The sequence below is a fragment of the Patagioenas fasciata genome, chromosome 14 (assembly GCF_037038585.1).
Source record: "Patagioenas fasciata isolate bPatFas1 chromosome 14, bPatFas1.hap1, whole genome shotgun sequence".
NCBI classification, from domain to species: Eukaryota; Metazoa; Chordata; class Aves; order Columbiformes; family Columbidae; genus Patagioenas; species Patagioenas fasciata.
The window spans coordinates 18960198-18981697 of record NC_092533.1 but is presented as its reverse complement, the minus strand read 5'-3'; the positions used below and the strand labels follow the sequence as shown (position 1 = coordinate 18981697).

At 44.0% G+C, this 21500-nt stretch overlaps 1 protein-coding gene across 1 annotated transcript in view; it reads left to right on the top strand.

The window, feature by feature from the left end:
* The window catches only part of CTNNA1 (catenin alpha 1), a 112744-nt gene that overhangs the window by 21341 nt on the left and 69903 nt on the right, over positions 1-21500 (top strand). Inside the window, exons 4-7 of the mRNA XM_065848762.2 lie at positions 3476-3642; positions 4420-4539; positions 6557-6823; positions 10232-10435. Coding sequence (XP_065704834.1) covers positions 3476-3642; positions 4420-4539; positions 6557-6823; positions 10232-10435 — 758 coding nt within the window. The remainder of the gene's footprint in view (positions 1-3475; positions 3643-4419; positions 4540-6556; positions 6824-10231; positions 10436-21500) is intronic.

Below are 21500 nucleotides of genomic sequence, written 5' to 3'. Positions count from 1 at the left end.
ATGACTTTAAGTTAAACAGTTAATTCTTCCTGGAAAAGTCAGCTTTGAAATTCTACTTTGACCAGTTAGCTTAATTTCTTGGAAGTTGCAAAAAGTTTTCAGTTCTTTCCTCACAAGAAAAGCTTTTTAGGAGTGTACCCCTTGTATTAGATGTAGTTTTCCAGCCAAGGACTTGAGACTTTATAGAAGCCACAACCTCAGGGAGCTTGGAGAGGACTCTTGGCAAACCATACAAGGAGTGTTGTAGGCACTGTATGGATTTAACTGAAAACAAGGTTAAGGAATTAAGAGCAGCTTTTGTTGCTGTAAGTATCAACTCCCGTGTTGATACGGCAAAAGGAGATGTGGGGCCTTGTCTTTCACAGTAAAAGCAAGGACAGTGTGTTGTGATACTCATGGCAGACACTGAAGGTGGCATTGGTGGTAAGATAGGACGTCAGCATCCAGAACAGTAGAGTCTTAAAACTCTGATTTCATGCTTGCCTTCATTTGATGGGGCATCGACATCTTCTAGGGAACCGTGAGCAGGTGTGATGAGCAGGCAGAGCGTGACCTGACGGCACGCTCTGTATTTCTAACACTGCTGGCAAAGCCGCCTGGGGACGGGCTGTGACCGGGAAGGTGCTGAAGGGTCCGGGGTGATGTGCAGGCACGAATTTCTAGCTTGGAAGGAGAACCTCGGTGCTGGTGTGTGTCCCGGGTCTGGCCTGTCCGTGCTGCCGCTCTCCTGTCGGTCAGTGCTGGTGCGCAGCGAGGCCTCTCTGCCGAGGGCATCGCGCACCGCGCTGCCCAGGAGGGCGAATGGCGCTGTCACAAGGTGCTGCTGGAGCCTGTGGGCGTGGGGGGAGGCTTGGAGAATGGGGGGTTTCTTTTGATGGACTCAAATCTGACTATTTCTGAAACGGGCTTTGTTCCATTAGATTTAATTGAATTCTTAGTACTTTACTGGCAAGATCGTAGTATGGCTACTGTTGCCTGCTCTTTTCTTGCCTCTGTTTTATTATCTTTCCCTTGTAGTATCTGGTGAAAATCTGAGGTTATATTGGAAAAACAGATTACTCATAAGAATTTGTACCATCTGAGTGTCATGGTCTGACTCTCGAGTGTATTCATTTTAACTCTTGAAATCCTGCTTTCAAACTTGCTGTGTTAGCCCTGGTTCAAATTCAAAAAAAAGAATATAATGCTGGATCCAATTGGAACTGTTAATGTGCACACATATCGCAGTAACTGCACACTCAGGCCAGGGCAGAGTTCCCCCTTACCCTTTCAATCTGCTTCAAATAACTACTTCATGTTGCTTTGTCAAAGAACTCTGAAAGCCAGCTTTCTTTAGTTTGCAGAAAAAATATATATATATGCAACAACTTTAAATACCATCTTCCTTTAATTCTGGGAAGCTGGTTGTCTCTTGACACCTTGACAAGCTGTTTGAAACTCGCTAAATCTTTTCAAGTCTCTTAAAATGAAAAGGAATAGCATGTTATTTCAGGACTGGCTTGTAAGGTTGCAATTGAAGAGATGGATAGAGGATAACTTTGGTTTTTAAAGTTGTTAGCAGTTTCTGAGATTTGGATGAAGTGAGTGGCCACCTCTCTAAGCTGTTTTAAATAAGAAAGAAATGAAGACAGCGTTCTTGTCTTTGGGAGTTGGAAATGTGGGAATTTGACATATAAGTAAATAACGGGGGAAATATTTGTAGTGAACTTTGGTTCTGCCATATATCCTTAGATCCTGAGATTGTTACTAGATTCCACACTTGTGGTGGTGACATTAATTCCAGTATTATTACCCTGTTCCAGAAGGAATAAAGACAGTCACGTTAGCTACGTAGGGATTTTACAATCTCCTGACTGGTTGTGGTTTTTCACCTCTCTGGAATGTGAGGCTCGTAACACTTGTTAAAATAATGAGTTGTTCCTCAAGGTTGGGTAAAGGAGAGCTTCAGCTTGCTATTTATAGCTGGCCCGTGTTTGGACGGAAGTTTTTTTCATATGTCATAGCACTGAAGTAGCATACTTTATCTTAATGTTGTATGCCACCGTTTGTCGTGTTATTTAAGATGATGGAAGGGTGTTACACAGGAGGGAGCGTTTGAACAAAACGGTGTCTGGATGTAGTTGCTTGGACAGGCTGGCAGCTGCGTCTGGGCTCTGTTTAGCTATGAAGGTGTCAAGTGCCTGGCTGTTAGAAACTCTTCCAGGGCAAGATGTGAGTTGTTTAATGGTAAGTATGCAGATGGTTCACCCCAGGGTTTCCAGTTGTGGGTGTCTTTGAGTAACTAAAATAGTAGTTAAAACCAAAAGTTGTTAAAATGGCAGCGCTTCCCATACTGGGGCCCACTGCCCTGCTGGCCTAGTGGGGGAGCAGGATGATGCTGCTGCCTCCTCCTGAGGTTACTGTGCAAACCCCATTAGGTAGTGGGCTCGATGGGAGTCCCTGTCAGCTTTCACTTGTTCTGTTCTTATCCAAGACGTGTTATTTTTATCCTGGCGTTTGACCACAGGGACACTTTGACACAGGTGTGGGGAGCCCCTGACTCAATAGTGAGTTCAGCACAGTTTGTCTGCTTTCTGCTCATCTCCAACTGCCCGCGGAGCTGTGGCCTTGAGTACTCGCTGTTTTCTGAACCAAATCCTAGCTGTTCACCAAATGTTTCTGAAATGCAGAGAGATCCAAGAATAATAATGTGGATTCCAACACTTACTGCTGTGTAGGAACTGTGATACTGAAAGCAAAATGCTGCCCCAGAAAGACCGGGGAGAAATCCAGAATTTCCTCCTCTAACTATATGCAGACGTTACTTTTATGCTTTCTGAATGCCTTCTGGAGGAATTTCTCTAGCTGTGCAAAGTGGTCTTTGCTTTTCATAGTTAACCAATTGCATTGTTACCATCTGAAACCCAAACTCTTTCCTCCTGCACCAGATGCAGACCCACAGGCTATGAAATGTTGAAGCGTTTTACTAAGGGGTGCCTTGCTTTGAATGCGAAGCAGGGCATATCCAGGCAGGTCATCGCTCCGAGTTGTTTACGGTCCCATGAGCTGTGCCATTTCCTTCTGTGTGTGCAGTGCTTTCTGCCGCTTTTCGCTGAGCTCCTACACGCACACAAAACAAAGCTTTTGCTTCAGCTTTGAAAGCATTGTAGTTTGTGAAGTAACTGCAGTCCTGCAGGTAACAGAGCAGGGACGCTGAATTTGCCTCTCCAGAGGATTCTGACTTGTTAAAACACCTGTACAATTGGAAATAAGGACCAAAGTGTTATTTCCCGGCCTTTCCTCCCTGTACAAACCCCTCTACCCTGGTACCATGTGGTAACCATACTTACAGGTAGCTACATGTAATCTTAATTGCTGGCTCTATTTTAGCCAACCCGTTTTGTTTCCAAGACTTAACTTGGCTTGCCTGGGGATCATTAGAGCCCCTGAAATGCTGTGTGATGTTAAAGTCGGCCCATCTGCTCCCCTGGTGCAGGTGACTTGATGAAGAGCGCTTCGGGGGAGTTCGCAGATGACCCCTGCTCCTCCGTCAAGCGGGGGAACATGGTGCGGGCGGCGCGCGCCCTCCTCTCCGCCGTCACCCGCCTGCTGATTCTGGCTGACATGGCAGATGTCTACAAGCTGCTCGTTCAACTCAAAGTGGTAAGTGTGGTTCCTTGCTGGCATTGGCTCTGCCGTGCCGGGCGTGCCCATCAAGCGGCTTTGTTTCCTGCGTGTGTGCTGACCCTGGTGTGTGCACTTTGAGCAGCTCGCTTCTGGAGCAGCGAGGTTTTTAGGGTTTTCCCTCTGAGCAAAATGTGTACCATGGATGTTTGTCACTTGTGTTTATACTCATTGTCAGTAGCTTTTGACACTGTGGTGCACTTTATTCTGAACTTTTAGTATTGAAACTAAATGCACTGTAGTTTGCAACTGCAGGTGATGAACAGCTTTTTTCATCTTAAAGAAATAATTTGACTTGTTTATAAGCAGTACTCCCATGTAGCTACTAGGGATAAGCAGCTTTTGTAGACTAAGTAAACTGAGTACAGAATACCTGAGGAAGCCTTTTCTTCCCACGAGCAAGAAGGTGGGCGATTTGTATAGAATTTGAAATGAGATGAGAGTCGATCCTGGGCCTGTTTAGTGGCAGGGCTTAGGGGACTCTACTCGTGCCCTTTGTCCCCTGCCACGGCTCTGCCGTGGCCCTGGGCTCCTTCACACTCTTTCAAATGTGTGTACTCAGCCCTCTCTGGTAGCTGCTGACTATGGAGTAGTAGCAAAGCCTGGAGTACTATTAGCCTTTGAAGGATCTCTCCAAAAAATACAAGGGGGCAGAGGATGATTGCTTCCTCTGTCTGCTCTGAAGTACATTCTGAATTACTTCCTGAACTGTGGACTGTATTACTTGGAAAAATATGTGCATGTATGTTCTTTCAGGTGGAAGAAGGTATCTTGAAACTAAGAAATGCTGGCACGGAGCAGGATTTGGGTATCCAGTACAAAGCTCTGAAACCAGAAGTGGATAAGCTTAACATAATGGCAGCCAAGAGACAACAGGTATAGTGACTGCAGCTCTCTTTTCTGTATATAATTTCTTTTTCTCATTTAAAATAAGTCAGCCTTGCTGCTCTTGGGCAGTACTTCTTGCTGCTAAAGCCTTTTTTTTTCCCCTTTATTTTTATTGTTGAGTATTTTGTGTTGCACTCTGCTGTGTTTAGGAAATTTGAGCTTGCCTGGTAAGCAGAAAGCCTGCTCAGCTGTTGCGTACTGCTTCTGACAGAATTTGTTCTGGTAGCATTTATTTACTTAAATCCATTAGTACCTTAATGAAATGCTGCTTCCGAAGACTTGCAGTTCCCATTCTAAAGCAGTGCAGGTGTGGGTAAGGCAGGAGAATTGAGCTGTGACTCGGTGCCTGGTGCCATCACCACCAGACGACCCTGCCTGTGCGGCTCACGTGGGCTGAATGCGCCCGTTTAAACAGGGAGCACAAGTCATGGCTGGGCACAGCATTAACAACTCCTTCCAAGAAAGTGAGTGGGGTTGCTGGTTAGTCTTGCCCTGAAATGCCCGTTTGAGGAGGAGTTTAAAATCCTGTTTATGTTTATGTCTGTTTGGGTAGGTTGTGCTTAACCTTAAATTGCGTGTGAAATCGGTTTTGTTCAACAGCACTGTTGTGACTCACTGTGTAGGTAAGTTTTCAAAAGCAAGCGGAGGTGTGGGCAGTCCCTTTTATCAGAAATAGCATAATTCTTGTAGAGCATTTTGTGTTTGATTGTTCTGCTGATGCGTACAAACCAGGACTCCTTATGCACCTCTGACACTGCTTGGGTTTTTTGCACAGATTCATCTTTGAAAATAAACTGGTTACATTCTAAAATGGATTGTCAGTTGGTTGTGGATCTACAATCTGATTGCAGTAAATGGGTGTAGGGTTGTGATGGCAATGCAATAAATGTTCTTAAACTGCTTTGTGATGGAGTGTTCCGCGCTGTGGGAAGTGATTGCATTAAATCTGTAAATCTATGAACCTGCTTGCAGTGCCCTGCCTGCTTGGTGTGCGTCTGGCAGAGGTCGCATAGAACACATTCATTTGGAAGAGTCTGTCAATGCTTTTTTTTGCCTTTTCTCAGGAAGGCAATCCTCTTCATTTTCATCACCTCTTTGTTAGATTTAAGAGATAACGTTAAAATTACGATACTGCTAATAACTCTGGTGGTTCTTCCTTTTATAAACTCACTGCTTGTGCTGGACTCAGCAGCTTTATCTCGTCGTAGTGATTCCATTCCTAAACAGGGGTGATGGTGCTTTAGAGAATTGCAGCAGTGAGAGTTTGGGAAAAGACATATGGACTTGCTCACTAATCTTAAATTAGCAGTAATTACAGTCATTGGATTGATTTTTGTCTCATTGGAGATGAACAAGAAGTTGAATGAGATAATATACTTGCACTTCTAAAATTAAGTACCTGAGTCTCTTGAGGAGTGAACTCCATCTTCTAGGTATGATTAGAGAAAACATTCTGGTTGTGAGTCTTGGAATTTAAATTCAAGAAGATCTTTCTTCTCATGTGCAAGTGCAAGACAAGATTGCATGGGAAGCATCTTGTTTGATAGTTAACTTAAGAACCAAGCTAATTTTATTTTTATCTAAAAATGTAAGGTGTTCTCTTTTGAGGATTTGGGTTTCTTTGTGATTTTTAGCTATAGTGTGAACTGGAAGGAATGGGGAGAAGAATTGTGTACTCGCAACCTGTGTCCTCCTGATTTGCAGGTGTTGCCAGCCTTCAAAATGATGGTCCTGTACTGTGGAGAGGAGCAAAACTCCAACCTCATGTTTTGAATTGTGGTGTTGGGAATTGCCCTATGGTATTTTTTTGTTGGTCTTTATGAGCTTTTTGTGTCTTGAAATTGAGCCCTTAAGAACAGGGATATTCAGTCAGGAGGCAGTTAGATTTGAGCATATTAGCCAAAGAACCTGCCTGTATTTTGAAGATGCAGGGAGACAATGTATGGATGTTAAATGTGGGATACGTTCTCAAGTGCCTTTTTTTTCCCTTTAATTTTCCTAATAGGAATTGAAAGATGTGGGTCACCGTGATCAAATGGCAGCAGCCAGAGGAATCCTGCAGAAGAACGTTCCCATTCTGTACACGGCGTCGCAGGCCTGCCTGCAGCACCCCGATGTCGCTGCCTACAAAGCCAACAGGGACTTGATCTACAAGCAGCTTCAGCAGGCGGTCACCGGCATCTCCAACGCGGCTCAGGCGACGACGTCGGACGACGCTGCCCAGCAGCAGGGCGGAGGGGGAGAGCTGGCCTATGCTCTCAACAACTTCGATGTGAGTTTTGAGCTCTTTATGTAAAAAAAAGTGGTAACTATTGTGTTCATTTATTAGCAACAGCTTGCTTTTATTTATATTGCCTGAAAGATTGCTTTCTACTGAAATACAGGAAGTCTTGGCCAAAGCAGACTTTTCTTGTTTAAAAGGCTATATTCTATCAATCCCGGTATGAAAAAAAAAGTTATATATGTGGTTCTTGGTGACTGAAGGCTGTCAAGTTAAACTAGCTCTGAAATAGTAGTTAGCCTACTGTTACATTAGGTGTAAGCCCTTGGTTTATTTGAAATTGAATATTTTATAATATATTTACGTAATGTATTCTTGTAGGTGACAGAGATGACTTATTAAAAGTGAATAATGTATTTGGAATTGCCCAAACTACCTACCGAGAGGCACACGAAGTGGGAAGTTGAATATGATCTTTGGTTGGGAATGAAGTCATTCCGCAGTGATGTTGTACTGATCTGTCATTCTTTATCTCGCGTTCAGTGAGGTACTGAGGGCAGCCATGCATTTTTACTGAGAACACTTCCCTTTTGAAGCCAGTATTCTGAGCCTACCACTGATTCAGCTGCTGAATTTTAAACACCTTGGCATTAACTTACCTCTGAAACTTTATTTAATATTGCAAAGACATCACTCAAAAGGTGTTTAATACTTTCATTTTTGCCAGGTGTTGCTCACCTTCTCCTTTTTGCTCTTGCCACTCTTGTTCCTCCCCTCCATTCCTTTCTCAGCCCTGTTTCCTTTCCCAGGGTATACTGGAGCTCTCCCTGTGCCTGGTGCGCAGCCTTTCTGTGTGATCTCCTGAGGAACGGGAGGGTGGCGTGGTTGTTTTGATCTCTGTGACTAAGATTTCAGTTTTAAGTCTGCTTTTCTTAAGTTCCATCAGTTGAACGTTCAGCTCCAGAAGTCCTGGGGTGGCAGGTTTGAGCAGTGTGGGTGGGAGGCCCGCAGGTCCCATCACGGCACACAGCATCAAGGGCTGACTTGGCGATGTGGAATTGGAGAAGCAATTCAGTTCAGGGTCATGGATTGGCTAATTAGCTCAAACCATTTAATGTGCTTTCTGATCTACGGCCATATTTTACTATATTAACTCTCTAATACGTATGGCTGGAGACTTTTTTTGAGTACTGCAGTTCATGCGGAGCTTTGGAGATTTTTGTTCTGCATTGTGAGGCTCTCTAATAGCAGCAGGGCTTGTTCGGCAGGCCGGCCTCAATGTGCTTTGTCATCGCATTCCTGCCAAAGGAGACTGGGAGATGTTATCCCTGCACTTAATTTCCTGAGTGTTATTGCGCTCTTGTATTAGAGACTTTGCACACACGTGCCCCAAACACTCCAGTGTTTTTACTGTGATGGTAAAATATTAAATGGCCACCAGAAGATAACAAGATAACGATTATCTCTGGTTTTGATGGTGCAGTTCTGGAGTTGTAGCATACTATCGTTGTACAGGGTGTTTAAAAAAGATGGACCCAATTTAAAATCACTATCTCTGCAACCACCAACTGCCCATGAATGAAACTCTTACCACTTGAAAGGGCTGGGCAGAGTTTCAAATGATGAACATGGCTGCTTTGAAATTGGGCCCATCTTTTTGAAACACCCTTTGTTATCCACATGGCTAAACATTTCAGAAAAAACGAGTGTGTTGGAGAACGCGTGCCATGTTCTCATCCTGCTGCGAAGGCTGAATGGTTACCCTGCAAGGAGACGGAATGCGCTGGCTGGTGGGAGAAGCGGTGGTCGTGGCGTTGATGCTGAAGTTCGCTAGCATGCAAGCGTTCTGAAAACTTCCATTTCAATAAACTTTAGGGCTTCTTTTATATGCAACACCCTCCCCTCCTGCTCCATAGCGGGAAGAAAACCCACAAAGACCCTAAACAAACCAGCAAACCTTGAAATGGCCAATTAATTTCCCTTTAATAAATTTTAAGCCAGTTTAAATAAACCACTTGAAAATATTCACAAGGTGATAAATACTACGCTGCTTCTTCTGGTGAACTTCTTTTGGTGGCGTTATTGGCCTCTTGCAAAGCGGGTACATCAGTACTGCTGCTTCAGCCTCAGGTCTCTGTGGCGGTTGAACCGCAGCTGGCAATACAACCACACAGCCGCTCGCTCACCTTCCCAGCCCAACTGGGGAGGGAGAAACTTGGATTGAGATAGACACAGTTCAATAAAGTAAGAAAATACTGATACACTACTAGTAAATATGTATATAAAATACTCAAAGCCATTCCTCACAACTCTGTCGGACAACTGAGCAGCCAGTCCCAGCAAGGCACACCTGGTCCCAAAGCTGATCCCAGAGAAAAGAGAGGAAAAAGGCCGAACTGAACATCCCGACCGAAACTCCCCCGGCTCTGACCACAAAAAAAAAAAGCCAAGAGAAGAGAGATAACAGAAGAGCAAACCAGAAGGTCCCGACTCTCCTTAAATACAAAGCATGGCCCTAATGGGCTGGAACACTCTCATTGCTCAGTGTGGGTGTCAGTCCAGCTCTGTCTGTCCATCCCCTTCTGTGCTGCCTCACACCTGTGGGCAGAGCTCAGAGTGTCCTTGGCTCTCAGATCAGAGCAAATTAAAACATTGACTCTGTGCTGGGCTGTTAGCTCTTGTTCTCAAACTAAGTCTAAATACTGAGCGTGCTAGCTATGAAAAGGAAAGGTTTCTAACTGCATGAAGAAAATGAACCCATTTTTCAGTCAAACCAGCACAGTCTCTCAGTATGAGCTGTGCTTCCTAACACTCTCAAGATAAACTTTTCCTAGCTCGGTGGGCCCATGATGCTTCAGGGCATCAAGGTAGAGATGCAATATATAAATGTACTCGCGATCTTCTGCCATGAGGAGCTTGATTTCTGTGCTGTTTGAAACATCCATGTTGATGTTTCACTTTGAGAATTTTTGAGAATCCTGCTGTACTTACCTGCATGATGGTGAGGAGAAGACAGACTGCATAAAGTAGGAAACACAGCACTATATATAGGGCTAATTTTGGACCTTTTTTTTTGTTCATGGTGGGATAATTATATCTGACAAGTTAACTAGTGAAGGCATGTCCGGATTGACATGTAGTTAAGAAGAGTTCTGTACTTTGAACCTTATTTGTGTTGGCACACTTCATTTTTGCCATTCATGTAACGAGGCTTCCTGTGGCCAAATTTTGTTTAGCTGTCAAAGCAGTGCAAGGAATGACTAGCAATGTAATCTACTGTGGAACCTTGTAGTAATTTTGCAAAACTACTCATGAAAACTGTCCTCAGTGCCAAGATTATGTGGCATTTGCCTTTTATGCCTGATCAGGGGTTTGCTGTAGACGTCGGTCATCTCAATGACTGAACAGTGACTTACTGCTCGGTCTGATTACTAATTTCCGAAACTGTTATTTTCCTAGAAACAAATTATTGTGGATCCATCGACCTTCAGCGAGGAGCGTTTCAGGCCTTCCCTGGAAGAACGCCTGGAGAGCATCATTAGCGGAGCGGCCCTGATGGCTGATTCATCCTGCACACGTGATGACCGACGGGAACGGATAGTTGCCGAGTGTAATGCGGTGCGACAGGCCTTGCAGGATCTACTTTCAGAATACATGGGGAATGTGAGTATCTTCTGTTTGTTTAGTTTGTGTGGTTTTTAACTCCATGTTATTATGTAAAATGTGGACTTGAAGCTGTGTCTCAAAGCTGTTCCCGAACAGAATGTGAACAGTAACCAGCAGGCTGAAAGCTTTGTCAGGAGCCAGGATCAAACATACTTAAAATCATCAATGACACTTATCTTAACGTTGATCTCTAGTCTTCCAAGCAACTGTTATCAACATAAAGTGTTAACACTGTTATTATTTTATGACTGTTAATATTGGTTTGTGTAGAAATTAAATGGGTTTAGTCTGTTTTTGTGCCTCAGTTTACATGAGGTAACTTGACTTATGGAAAAAGCAATACTTGTTTAATTTTGTTTAAGCTTGGGAAGTTTAACTGTGTCCCCTTTTTAGCTAAAGGCATTCTAACTGTTCTGTGTGTTTTAGAAGCAAGTTATTGTCGCTACTCAGTTCGAGTAGGGGTCATGTACGAAGTTAAATATTTAGGAAGAAATCCCGAGAACAGTTTTGTATAAATCTTGGACTCTGAGCAATTTTTTTCCAGTGTTTAGGCATTTAATGTGCACACGGTATTTGAAGCCTGAGAGTGCTTCTGCGCTTGGAGTAAGTGTCATGTCACGCGGATGAGCGGCTGTGTTTGAAGGCAGCATGATATAATGTTGGGCTTCTCTCCCCGCTGTTGCCTCTTTGTTCTTATGCTGGTGGGTTTTAATCTGAACCTTTTCTTAGAGAATAGAATTATTTAGGAACATCGCTGTGTTATGGACCCTACCTTCAAATGTTTTGACGAAAGCTACTTCAGTGTAGGGTAGAACTGGTCGAATGTGCAGATAAGGTCGGTATAATTTGGAGAGCAGCTGCAGTGTGTGGTGAAGTAAAACAAGAATTTCTGTTTACCAAAGACAAGGACAAAGTAATTGAACAAAACTGAAAGCCAAGCCTTATATAGCCTGCGGGCTGAGCTAGGTACTTCATGTAGTCTGTCTTAATTACTTGTGAAAGTAGCTTGCGTTCAGCATTGACATTCTATAGAACTGAGCAGTGCAGCTGGGAAGCAAGCCGCTAAGATGTGCCGTTTAACGTTGCTTTTGGAGCAGGGCGTTTTATTGCTATATGACGCATCTGTAATAATCCCTCCAACTAATGTGCTGCTGGATTGGATGAAGCCCTATTGTCATGATTCAGAACGAAATATCCACCAAATGCTAATTAAAAATGTGGATCTTGCACATAAGAGCTGGTGGCATTTGTCTCATTGAAAGTCAGTCAGTACCTGTGTGCATGTGCAGAGCTGTGCCTGCCATTCGCAGGAATGCCTGTCCTCCTCCTCTTCCTCCTCCTCTGGGCTCTTGTCTCCAATATGCAAGTTAAAGTCATCACGTTGAGATGGAAAGAATGTATTCCCTCTGTTATCTCTCTTAACACATTGTGAAATTAGTGGAGCATACTGAATTTTTTAAAGTCACTACTATGTTATGATTGTAGACAGTGTAGTTGGGGAAATGAGATTAGAAATTCAGTGAAATGGAGTGGAAAAAGCAATTGATAAATTATGGTGAAAATGTGGGATGGTGTGTAAAAATCCATACTGAGGGTAGGAAAAAATACCCTCAATGATGAAGCTGAAGGATGAATAATAGTCGGGAATCTAAACAGTGGAAAAGCTTTGACACATCTACAGGAAGAGTAGGGGTGTGCTGACTTCCCGGAGCGGTAGAGGAAATGTCATATCATGTATATGTATGAAATACCCACAGTCAGAGGCCCCAGCCATCTCCTGGTGTGCTTGTCTCAGCCTCCCTTGGAACAAGGAAACGAATTGGGCATTAAATCTGTTAATTACACAGCACTTGCAGCGCATCATAAATCCTATGTGAGTGCTAGAATAAGAGATATTTATTGGCCAAGTGTAAAAAAAAAAGAAAAAAATCGGAGAAGATTGGATGAGGAGTGCGCTGGAAAGGTTGAAGCACAGGAATGTCTTGAGGCAGATTCCCTTTTAGTTTGAAATGCCTTCTGGTGTAGTGACTTCCTCTAGCTTTTGGGTTCTCTGTCAGATCTCTGGCAATAAAAAGGCTGTTTCCTAGCTAGTTTGTAACTCAAAGTTATTAGTGTTTTGAACCCATAGTTAAACTGTCTCTGGGCCTGTTCCCCAGGTCCATAAGTCTGCATAACAGTCTGAATAACAGTTTTCAGTAAAACTGAATTGTTGGATCTCTTGACCCCAGCTGCCTCTGTGGGTGTGGTGGTGAAGCCTGTGACTATGCCCATAAAAGAAGGACAAGATTTGCTTGTTCTGTACTTTGTTACAGAAGTTTGTATCCCCTTTTCTTAGATTGGTGTGTATTCTGTTTCCTTTTCCATCTCACACACCTGTCTTGCCATTTTCAAGAGTAGTCCAACTTGGTCAGACTGAATTTTGTCCATCCAGGCCAGTGTCCTGTCTTGGCAGCAGTCAGTAGTGGTTCCTGCAAGACAGAGGACAGTAACAAGGGACTTCACTTACCCAAAGTATCCTCCGACTGCTCACAGTCTGCAGCTCGGATACTTCCAGAACTAGTGTCACTGGCTGCATTTAACATTTAATGACTCTGGTTGGACTTCAGAATGATAGAACCATTCTGGTTGGAAGAGTCAAGTCATAACCCAACTCTAGAACTAAACCATGTCCCTATGAACCTTGTCTATGCACCTTTTAAACCCCTCCAGGGATGGTGACTCCAGCACTGCCCTGGGCAGCCTGTTCCAATGCCCAACAGCACTTTCTGGGAAGAATATTTTTCTAATATCCAATCTGAACCTTCCCTGATGCAACTTGTGGCCGTTTCCCCCAAAGAATCTGTGTTGTTTCTTTCTGAACCCCTGTGAACATACAGCATCCGTCATCTTCGTTAGCAAGAAGTTCTCCTGCTTAGGTGCTCTGTGAAGAACCATTTCCTTTTGCCTTGAAGCAGAACAGTCTCCTGCCTGTTCTCCTGGATGGTTCCTTCATCTCATTTAGGAAAAGACCCTGAGTAGTTCCCTTGCTCATCCTTTTCTGTGCCACCTGTGTTGTTTCAGAGCCATATCATGTAGGAGACTTTGGTCTTCCCCAGAATGGTGTCCTAGTTTTATCAGGTGCTTGCCATAGACAAGCTATTAAACAGCTCCTCTGAGCTTTGGCTGTGCCCTCGTTATCAATCACCATGGTGGAACAGGATGGGCTTTGTTGAGTGGGTTAGGGCTTGTTGCCTGTGCTTATCTGCGTTTCACAAAAGTTTGCACAGCTGCTTTTAGCCTGGTCCTGTGAACTGGTGGCAGGTGGTGTTTGCTGTGCTGGGACCCGTCTCCTTGTTCAGGTTCACTCAGAATCCAGCTCATGAGTGGGGAATCACAGTGCACATAGCAGTGACTGGGAGACCAGTTTCAAAAGTGACCTCTGATCTGAGCCAAAAACTCATGTAGACACGTTCCACGACCTCGTCCTGTGCCGTGTCTGGATCTTCAGAGTCCCTTTGAGATCTGGAGCCCAGAACTGCATCTGCATTCAGGATTCAGGCAGTGTCATGGTACCGTCTGGTTTTGTTCTTTACTCCTGTACTGACCGTTCCTAACACTTGATTTGCTCTCCGGTAGCTGCTGAGCACTGAGGTGCCATCTCGATGAAATGGCTGCCATCGAGATTTGGCTTCTGGGCCACAGTGGCAGGAGTTTGTTTCTCTGGATGTGAAGTTAGATGGTCTTTCCCTTGTGCACCACTTGTTACCTATGTCCACTGAACTTTATCTGCCTTTTTATTATCCAGACTCTTGGTTTATAAGCCACATTCCTTAAAATGCCAGCTGTTCATCCCTTAATTGTAGCATCTGACTTGTTAGCATTTCCCCCTCGTCTTCCCCTGTGCTTAGGGAGGGCTGCCTTCCATTAGGGCTTTTGCTCGCTTCTCACGATTCCAACAGAAAATAGTTTTGCTTTTTAAACTTGCATTGCAGATCCCTCCTGGATTGAAATGGCAAACACTAATGTTTATATGCATTTTATTTTTTTTTACTTGGGGTAAGTTTGATTCTTATTGCTAGAGCTGAATGGCAGAGTAAGAATGGGAAGGCTTAAAAAAAAATCATTATTGATTCTGACTAGTGTTGTAAAAGCGGAGTGTTCAAAGGTCTTAGATCCAGAATCAGCTGCATGTAATGCAATAAACTGACCACATCAGTTGTAACAAAGTTTGTAATGTAACTGATGGGGAGATCCAGGTCTTTGTGTGACCTCTTGCAGTCAAGCATTCTTGGTGTGTATTTTATTAATTAAATGAAAAAATTTCAAAGCATATTTGAGTTTAATTGGACATAAAAAGCAGACTTAGGGGAAGGGGACAGAATAAAACATCTGCTTGAGGGATGTTCAAGATGAATAGTACACCAATGAAGGAGCTGGTAAGAAAGCTACGGTCCTGAGTACGGCAGTATAACAAAATACAACTGAAACATCTCTGTGTCTCACTGCCTAACCTTGTGTTGGTAGATGTTGACCAGTTGCGGTTTGTTCCAAATAAAAAGTATGAAGCAGATTATTTTTTGACACCACTACCGCTTTATCCTGGTGTTTCTTTTGCGCAGCAGCAACTGTGACACCTATCCCGGTGCAGAGAGCGGGTACGGTTCTTGTCAAGGTCTCTGCTTTTCTGTACTGAGCTGGTCAACGCTGCCTCAAATGTATACGTGCGCTTTTCATTGCGGTTATGTTATCTAAACTACAAATGAATGCATAAAAAAGTAATAGTGGGCTGATAGAGCTGAAATGTGTCTGCATTTCTGAGAATCTGGTATGGAGAATGGAGAGGTAAGAAAATGCGTCTACAGGGACGAAAATCCACAACTTCAAATCGTGACAGGGTATTCGCTCTGTGCTGGAACTCTCCATGGGTATTATTAGTGCAGAACTTGGGCAGCTTGGCTTGATTTTAGCTGATTAAATATGGTAAATATAGGAGCTGGTGGTTTTTGAGGTTGAGGTTTTGCAGTTGGCGTTTGGTGGGTTAGAAAGTGCAGGCCGTCCCCTGAAACTTCACCAGAAATTTCTGTCTGCTCTCAATTTGCTTGTGCTGATCTCGCAAAGGACATCAGTTATCTGACGGACATGTAAGGCTGGAGAGAAAAACTTCCGTAGGCTTTTGACAGTCCATTTTTATTGCTCGATGCAAGTGCCCTGAGGGATGGGGACAGTTCGGCGTTGTTCCACGAGAGCTCTTTTAGAGCCATTCTGCAGCAGCGATCAGAGGTGTCCAGGTCTATTTAGCATGCACAGAGATGTGCAGAGCGCTCTCCTTTTAAGTCTGTTCTGTACCCCATAAATTTCTAATGCATCCAGCTACCCTTTCATGCACACACCAGTAACTCGGACACACACTGGCATCAGCTTGGTCAGAAATTCTAGTCTGGCTAGTGCGGAATGCGAACCCAGAGCCCCATTGTGTACAACATGCTCTTGTACAATAAAATCCCTTGTTACTACATTTGGAAATGATAAATCGTGTTACATAAAGTAGCTTGACAGGTCCGATTTCAATGGGAATTTTAATGCTTTCATATTAACATTCTGACTGTGTCCTTGAGTGTCTGGATTGCATTAGAGGTGCTTGGCAGCAAATGGAGAAAAACCATTGGGGACTGGTTTCAGAGCAGCCGTTCCAGACACAGATTATTGCAGCAGATTTTTTTTTTTCCCAGTTTCCGTCTTCTGTTGGGCCTGGACTGGTTGGCTGCCATAGGTGGGTGTGTTTGGGGTGGGGGTTGTGTTTCTGTCCCTGTTAGATTGTGGTCCCGTTTACAGCTGTGCAGCACAGCTGGGCGGTGAGCGAGGTGGCTGGAGCCCGGGTTGCCGCACCGTGCGGCTGGTGGGAGCTCTCGCCCGCTGGCCACTGTGCTTTGGCTCTTGGGATGCCTAAAGTAGGTCTCAGCACTTCTGGTTTTAGACTTGGTAGTCTCGTAACTTGCTAAATGCCTCTTTCGCACCTCCTTTCTGTGTTTAGTGTGCTTGTGAACATGTACTGCTCCAAACAAGTACTGTTTGCTCCATCTTAATTGCGTTGTTTTGTTTTGCTTTCCAAAGCTTCTTTGAGCATCTCTGATGCTTGAGATGAATGGGCAGGAAAGTGTCTAGCTTATCTGTTTAATATCTTTTGGGAGAAATAATTTTGTCTTGAGAGCTACCAGCAAAGGGTATTTCTAGTCCCGACACACTTGTGTGTTACAGAATGGAGATGGGTTTTCATTATGAATTTGCTTATTAATAATGTTGATCCACAGCTTTGTATTACCATCAAGGATCCAAGCTTGGAAAGGAACATGTGTGAATTTTCACAACTGTAAAAGTTATTTACAGCAAGTATCTATATATTTGAAAGGGCTCTTTCATAGCCCTTTTAATGAAAGCAACTGTTTCTGTGGAAATAGATGTGAATTAAAATGGCAGACTGATTCATATTTATGATGAAGATGCTGATAAAAATTCTGCCTTGAGATAATCTACGCTTTCTTTTTTAATATTGTTTCTGTCAGTTCAAGATGCTTGAACGCTGACGTGATGGACGTGGTTTGAAAGCCGGGATGGATGTTCCCGTTGTGGACTTGGCTGCTCAGCAGAGAGCTGTGCTCTTGTGCTGGGCACTCATTTCCATAGATGCTATCAGCTTGACAAAGATGCTGCTTTTGAAAACAAAACGTTTCTGAAGTCATACGGTTAAAGCTTAATGCTTACAGACTGACATAGAGTAAATAAGTCAGTGTACCTGGAGGGGCGCCTGATGAAGAGAATTTCACACTGTATCAGTCAGATATTTTCGGGCCACAGAAACAGGTTGCTTCTCCAACATCACCCTGGTTTGGGACTGAGCATGGGGTGTGTTTGCAGAAGATTTTCAAGGAACTTTTATTTCTTAGGTAGTGATACAGAAGCCTATAGAAATAAACTGAAGCCAGTTTGTGCAAAGCTTTATCAGCCTTGTGAGCTTTGGGTTTTCAAGCTCTTCAGAGCTCCCTGTCATCCCAGTGGCTACTCTGAGCTCATCCTGGTGCTAACGTGGAATTGCAGCTTCAGACATCCCGAACAACTGCTGCGTTGAGGGCTCGGCTGGCGAGGGAGGGAGGGCAGCACATCTGGGCTCCAGGTGTTCCAGGCTCCCAGTTCATTGCTGCAGGCACCACAAGTCCTGAATACTTTTCAGGCCCAAAGCAGCGTTTGCGCCATGCATTACTTAAAGAAGCGTACGCCTGCCTTCATGCCAACTGAAAGAAACCCACCAAAGCCCAACACTCGCAGCTGAAGTCTTGTTCCAATGCAAGCTTGACACTTGATCGCAATCTTAAATCATCGCTCTTCTCCATCCACCACTTTCAGGGTCTGCTGCTTGTTGGGCATAAAAATGCCAGTAATAACGCGTCAAGTGAGTGGATTTGGCGGTAGCTGGGGCTCGGGATAAGCTATACTCAGCAGTACTCAGTGTTGCAGTCTTGCCACGCTTTTCAGCATTCGTTTTGTAGACTTCTAATAGCTGTAAAAGGAGGAGGGTTGCTGCCCTCCCCTACAACACACACTGCATTGATGTGTGCAGCACAATTGGAGGCTGATGCTGTCTCTGGACTGAGACTTGAGTTCTGGAGATGCTTGGTGCGGCAGTGAAGGCTTCCACCCTACCCGGTCCCTCCTTTCCTACCCAACCCCTTCAGGTTGGTATTGATGAAACATCTGTTTTTCCTTTCTTATTAGACATATGTCTATCTCCAGTGTTAAGACATATCTAATATAGTCTAATACTGCGTTATAAATCCAGACCTTTCTTAATTTAATGTTGATCAAATAACATTTAAGGTTGGTGGAAGTCTTGAAAGAATAACGCGTGCTCACTTTTTTGTGATGTGGCAGTTGGCATTTAACAGCATTTTATTTCTGTTGAGCTGTAAACCATTTTACATAAATATGCTATAATGCTATGCATGGATGCTGCTTTATAATTCTGTGTTTTGTGACTTAATTTGAATTCTACCATTTAGTAGGAAAACATTTGAACTCTGCCTGCCTACATAAGATTAAATCTAAAGTCACCCTAGTGGGGCTCCTTTTGGTGATACTGGAGCGCTCTCTCAAACCCAAATCGGGGAGTAGAGATGGAACAGAGCGTGCAAGTTTGCTCAGTGACTGCTGAGCTGTGCATAACCAGTCTCTTAGCCTCCAGCAGGATCATGCTCTCAGTGTGCAGAAGTATTACACACACAACTGGGCTTTTGAATTCCTCTTGTTGGAGGAAAGGGAGGATGGAATTATTACAGAGTGGGAATACCACAGTCCTTGCGTTATGACAAAATACGTGCATCTCAAGTCTTGGGCTTCCCCTTTTTTCTTTAGCCTTGTTCTAACAGAACTCTTGGGTTCAGCTCCTCTCTTTCTGCAGGGTGAGATTTGGAAGATGATAAAGTGGGAGAATGAGGGCAGTCAGCGTCTGTGCACATGTCGCTCTGCTATTGCCTGGTACTGCTAATATCCTCTCCAATTTGCCGGTGATATGCAAAGCCTGTTATGCTTTATTATTTTATTGCTTTTAATATCTCTCTACCTTTTTTATGGATCCCAATGCAAGCAGTAGAAGTCTTTCTTGACAAGAAGCCAGAGTTTCTGTGCTGATTGTGGCGTTCAACATCTAGAGCGTGCTCTTTGCTTAGCCTGTTTTATCCCGTGTAAGAAAGCTGATGTTCTGCAACGCTCATCGTGTGTCCTGCAGCTTTAGACCTACTTTGTCCCAGAAAGTCAACTGAATCAATATGGAATAATTAGTGTTTGTGGCTAATCCAAGTAGTGGCAGTCGTCTTGAATGTAAATAGAGGCGGAAGAGTGACTTAATCCTCCTCATGTCTGAGGAAAGGATGAGGGTGAAGCTGTATCTTGGAAGGCTGTTGAAACAGAGAAGAGAATTTTGGCTTCCTATGGTCTGCACAGGGACGTGTTTGTTGAGCAGGTTGGGCAGGAGTTGGAGGCGAATGGGCAGAGGAGAAACAGAGCAGAGAACCTGTGTATGCCAGGGCTAAAAACCTTCTGCTCCAAGATATTGGAGAATACTTCATGACTTTGGAGACTGTGAACTTGCTGAATTGATGCTCTGAAAGTGGTTTCTTTACAGTAACAGCAACAAACCTTTAGGCTCTCAAGCCAAGAACTCCCTTGCAAAGGTGTGCTAAGAGATGGGTTTTCCTCAGTGCCAATTAAATCAATTTTTCCCATAGGGGGAAAACCAACGCATTTGCGAAATTCCCAGTAGTCAGTGACAGGGCGGAGTCACGTGGTTCTGAGCTTGCTTTCACAATCACTGTGCTTTTCATAAATGGAGTGTATTTTTCTATAATGTCTGTATGTTTCAGCTTGAATGCAAATGTTCCGTGATGCGCAGCCGTTTGTGGATTATTGACTCATACTGCCTATATGTTAACCTCGGACTGTCAGGAGAAAAGGATTTTGCCATCCATTGGGTGCTCTGCTGCTGCCATATGTGGCCAGGAAAAAAACTGCCTCTCAGCTTAGAATCTCTTCTGCATGCCCGAGGTGCCGTCATCTGCGGTTTGCTGAATATGACAACTTGAATTGACATTATCAGTTACTTTATGAAACCTGCGGAAAGAACTTGGAAAATGAAGCCTGGTAGCTCTTTGAAAGGCTCTGGAAACAAAAGTTAGTTTGTTTAAAAGCTGTTTAACTCTGTGGGTGCGGTGTGAGAGCTGAGTGTGGCTGTGGAGCCAAGGAAAGCGGAGGGGCAGGTCTGGTGGGTGCAGAGCCAGGTGTGTGGGTGCCCCTTGTGGGGTTCTGCCCACCCAACCCTTTCTGCTTCTCACCCGCTGCAGATTTTCCTTTTAGCTCGTCTGTCCCCTGCTGCCTTCTGGGGAATACGCTTTGGTCTCCTAGATAAAAGATGGACTCCTTAAAAACAAATTTCTTTTTATTCTCTTTGTATTCTTTTGTTTTTTGAAGTGAGGTTCCCACCTACAAGCAAGGCAGACACTTTTGTTTAAAAATAATGACATTCAGAGTTGTCCATGCAGTGTGAGGCTGCACACGGGGCGGTTTGGGGAGTCAGGGTGTTTATTAACTTCAACTATTCGAGACTTCAAATAATTCTGATACTGCTAAATTTTATGTTGTCTTGAAATACAAATGTAATTGCATAATTTCGCTCAAAATTAAAAGAAATACGGTAGTATGAGGGAATGCTGGAGATCCTGAAGTACCTTCCTGTAACTTGGAGACCCCTGGTTACGTGCTTGAGACTTGCTTGGGTTTTGGTTTTCTTTCCCGATACCAACTTGTGACCATTTGCACTGACAGGTTTCAGGTTTGTTCCAGGTGTTAATTAGCAACATGGGTATACGATGCTTCTAAATCGCGTTTCCCAAGCAGGAAGCTGCCCCTGGGAGCTGTTTGGAGCACAGCCCGTGTGTCCCGTATCTAGTGCTGGAAGGTCTCCATGGATGTTTCTCCTTTCCAAGCCTCCCAGCAGTTGAATTACAGCTGTGAATGCCAGTCAGATACCTCCATGTATGTGCTGTCCCCACATTTTTAACCTAATACTACGCACTGCTTTTAAGTATGCAATTAATTTCATTCAAAACATCTTCACTAATCCCCAGCAATTCACTCTGCTAGTGTAGAGGTTGAGCAGCTGGCTACATCATATTGCCCATGTGCCTCTGTGTTTTCAGTTTATTGTCCTGCTTTCAAAGGGCTCATGTGCGTATCTGTCCCACTTCCCCACTCTTGGACTGTGCAGGGAAAAATCTGAAATGTGGGGTTTGCTTCTTGTCCCGGCCGTGCCTTTGAACCTGTCCTTGGAGGGCTGTCTGTGTTGAGTCATTTCAGGGGAAGAAGGTGACATGGGAGCTCTGATGTCAAGTACAAAATAAGCTGCAACTATATCATTTGATACTGTTCCCCTTAAATGCCAAATTGTGAATTTCCTTGGAGGCAGAATGAGTTTTTTGGGCATCTCTCCAGGAGTCAAAGAATCCCAATTCTAGAGGTCACTGGACTGAAAAAAGCCAAG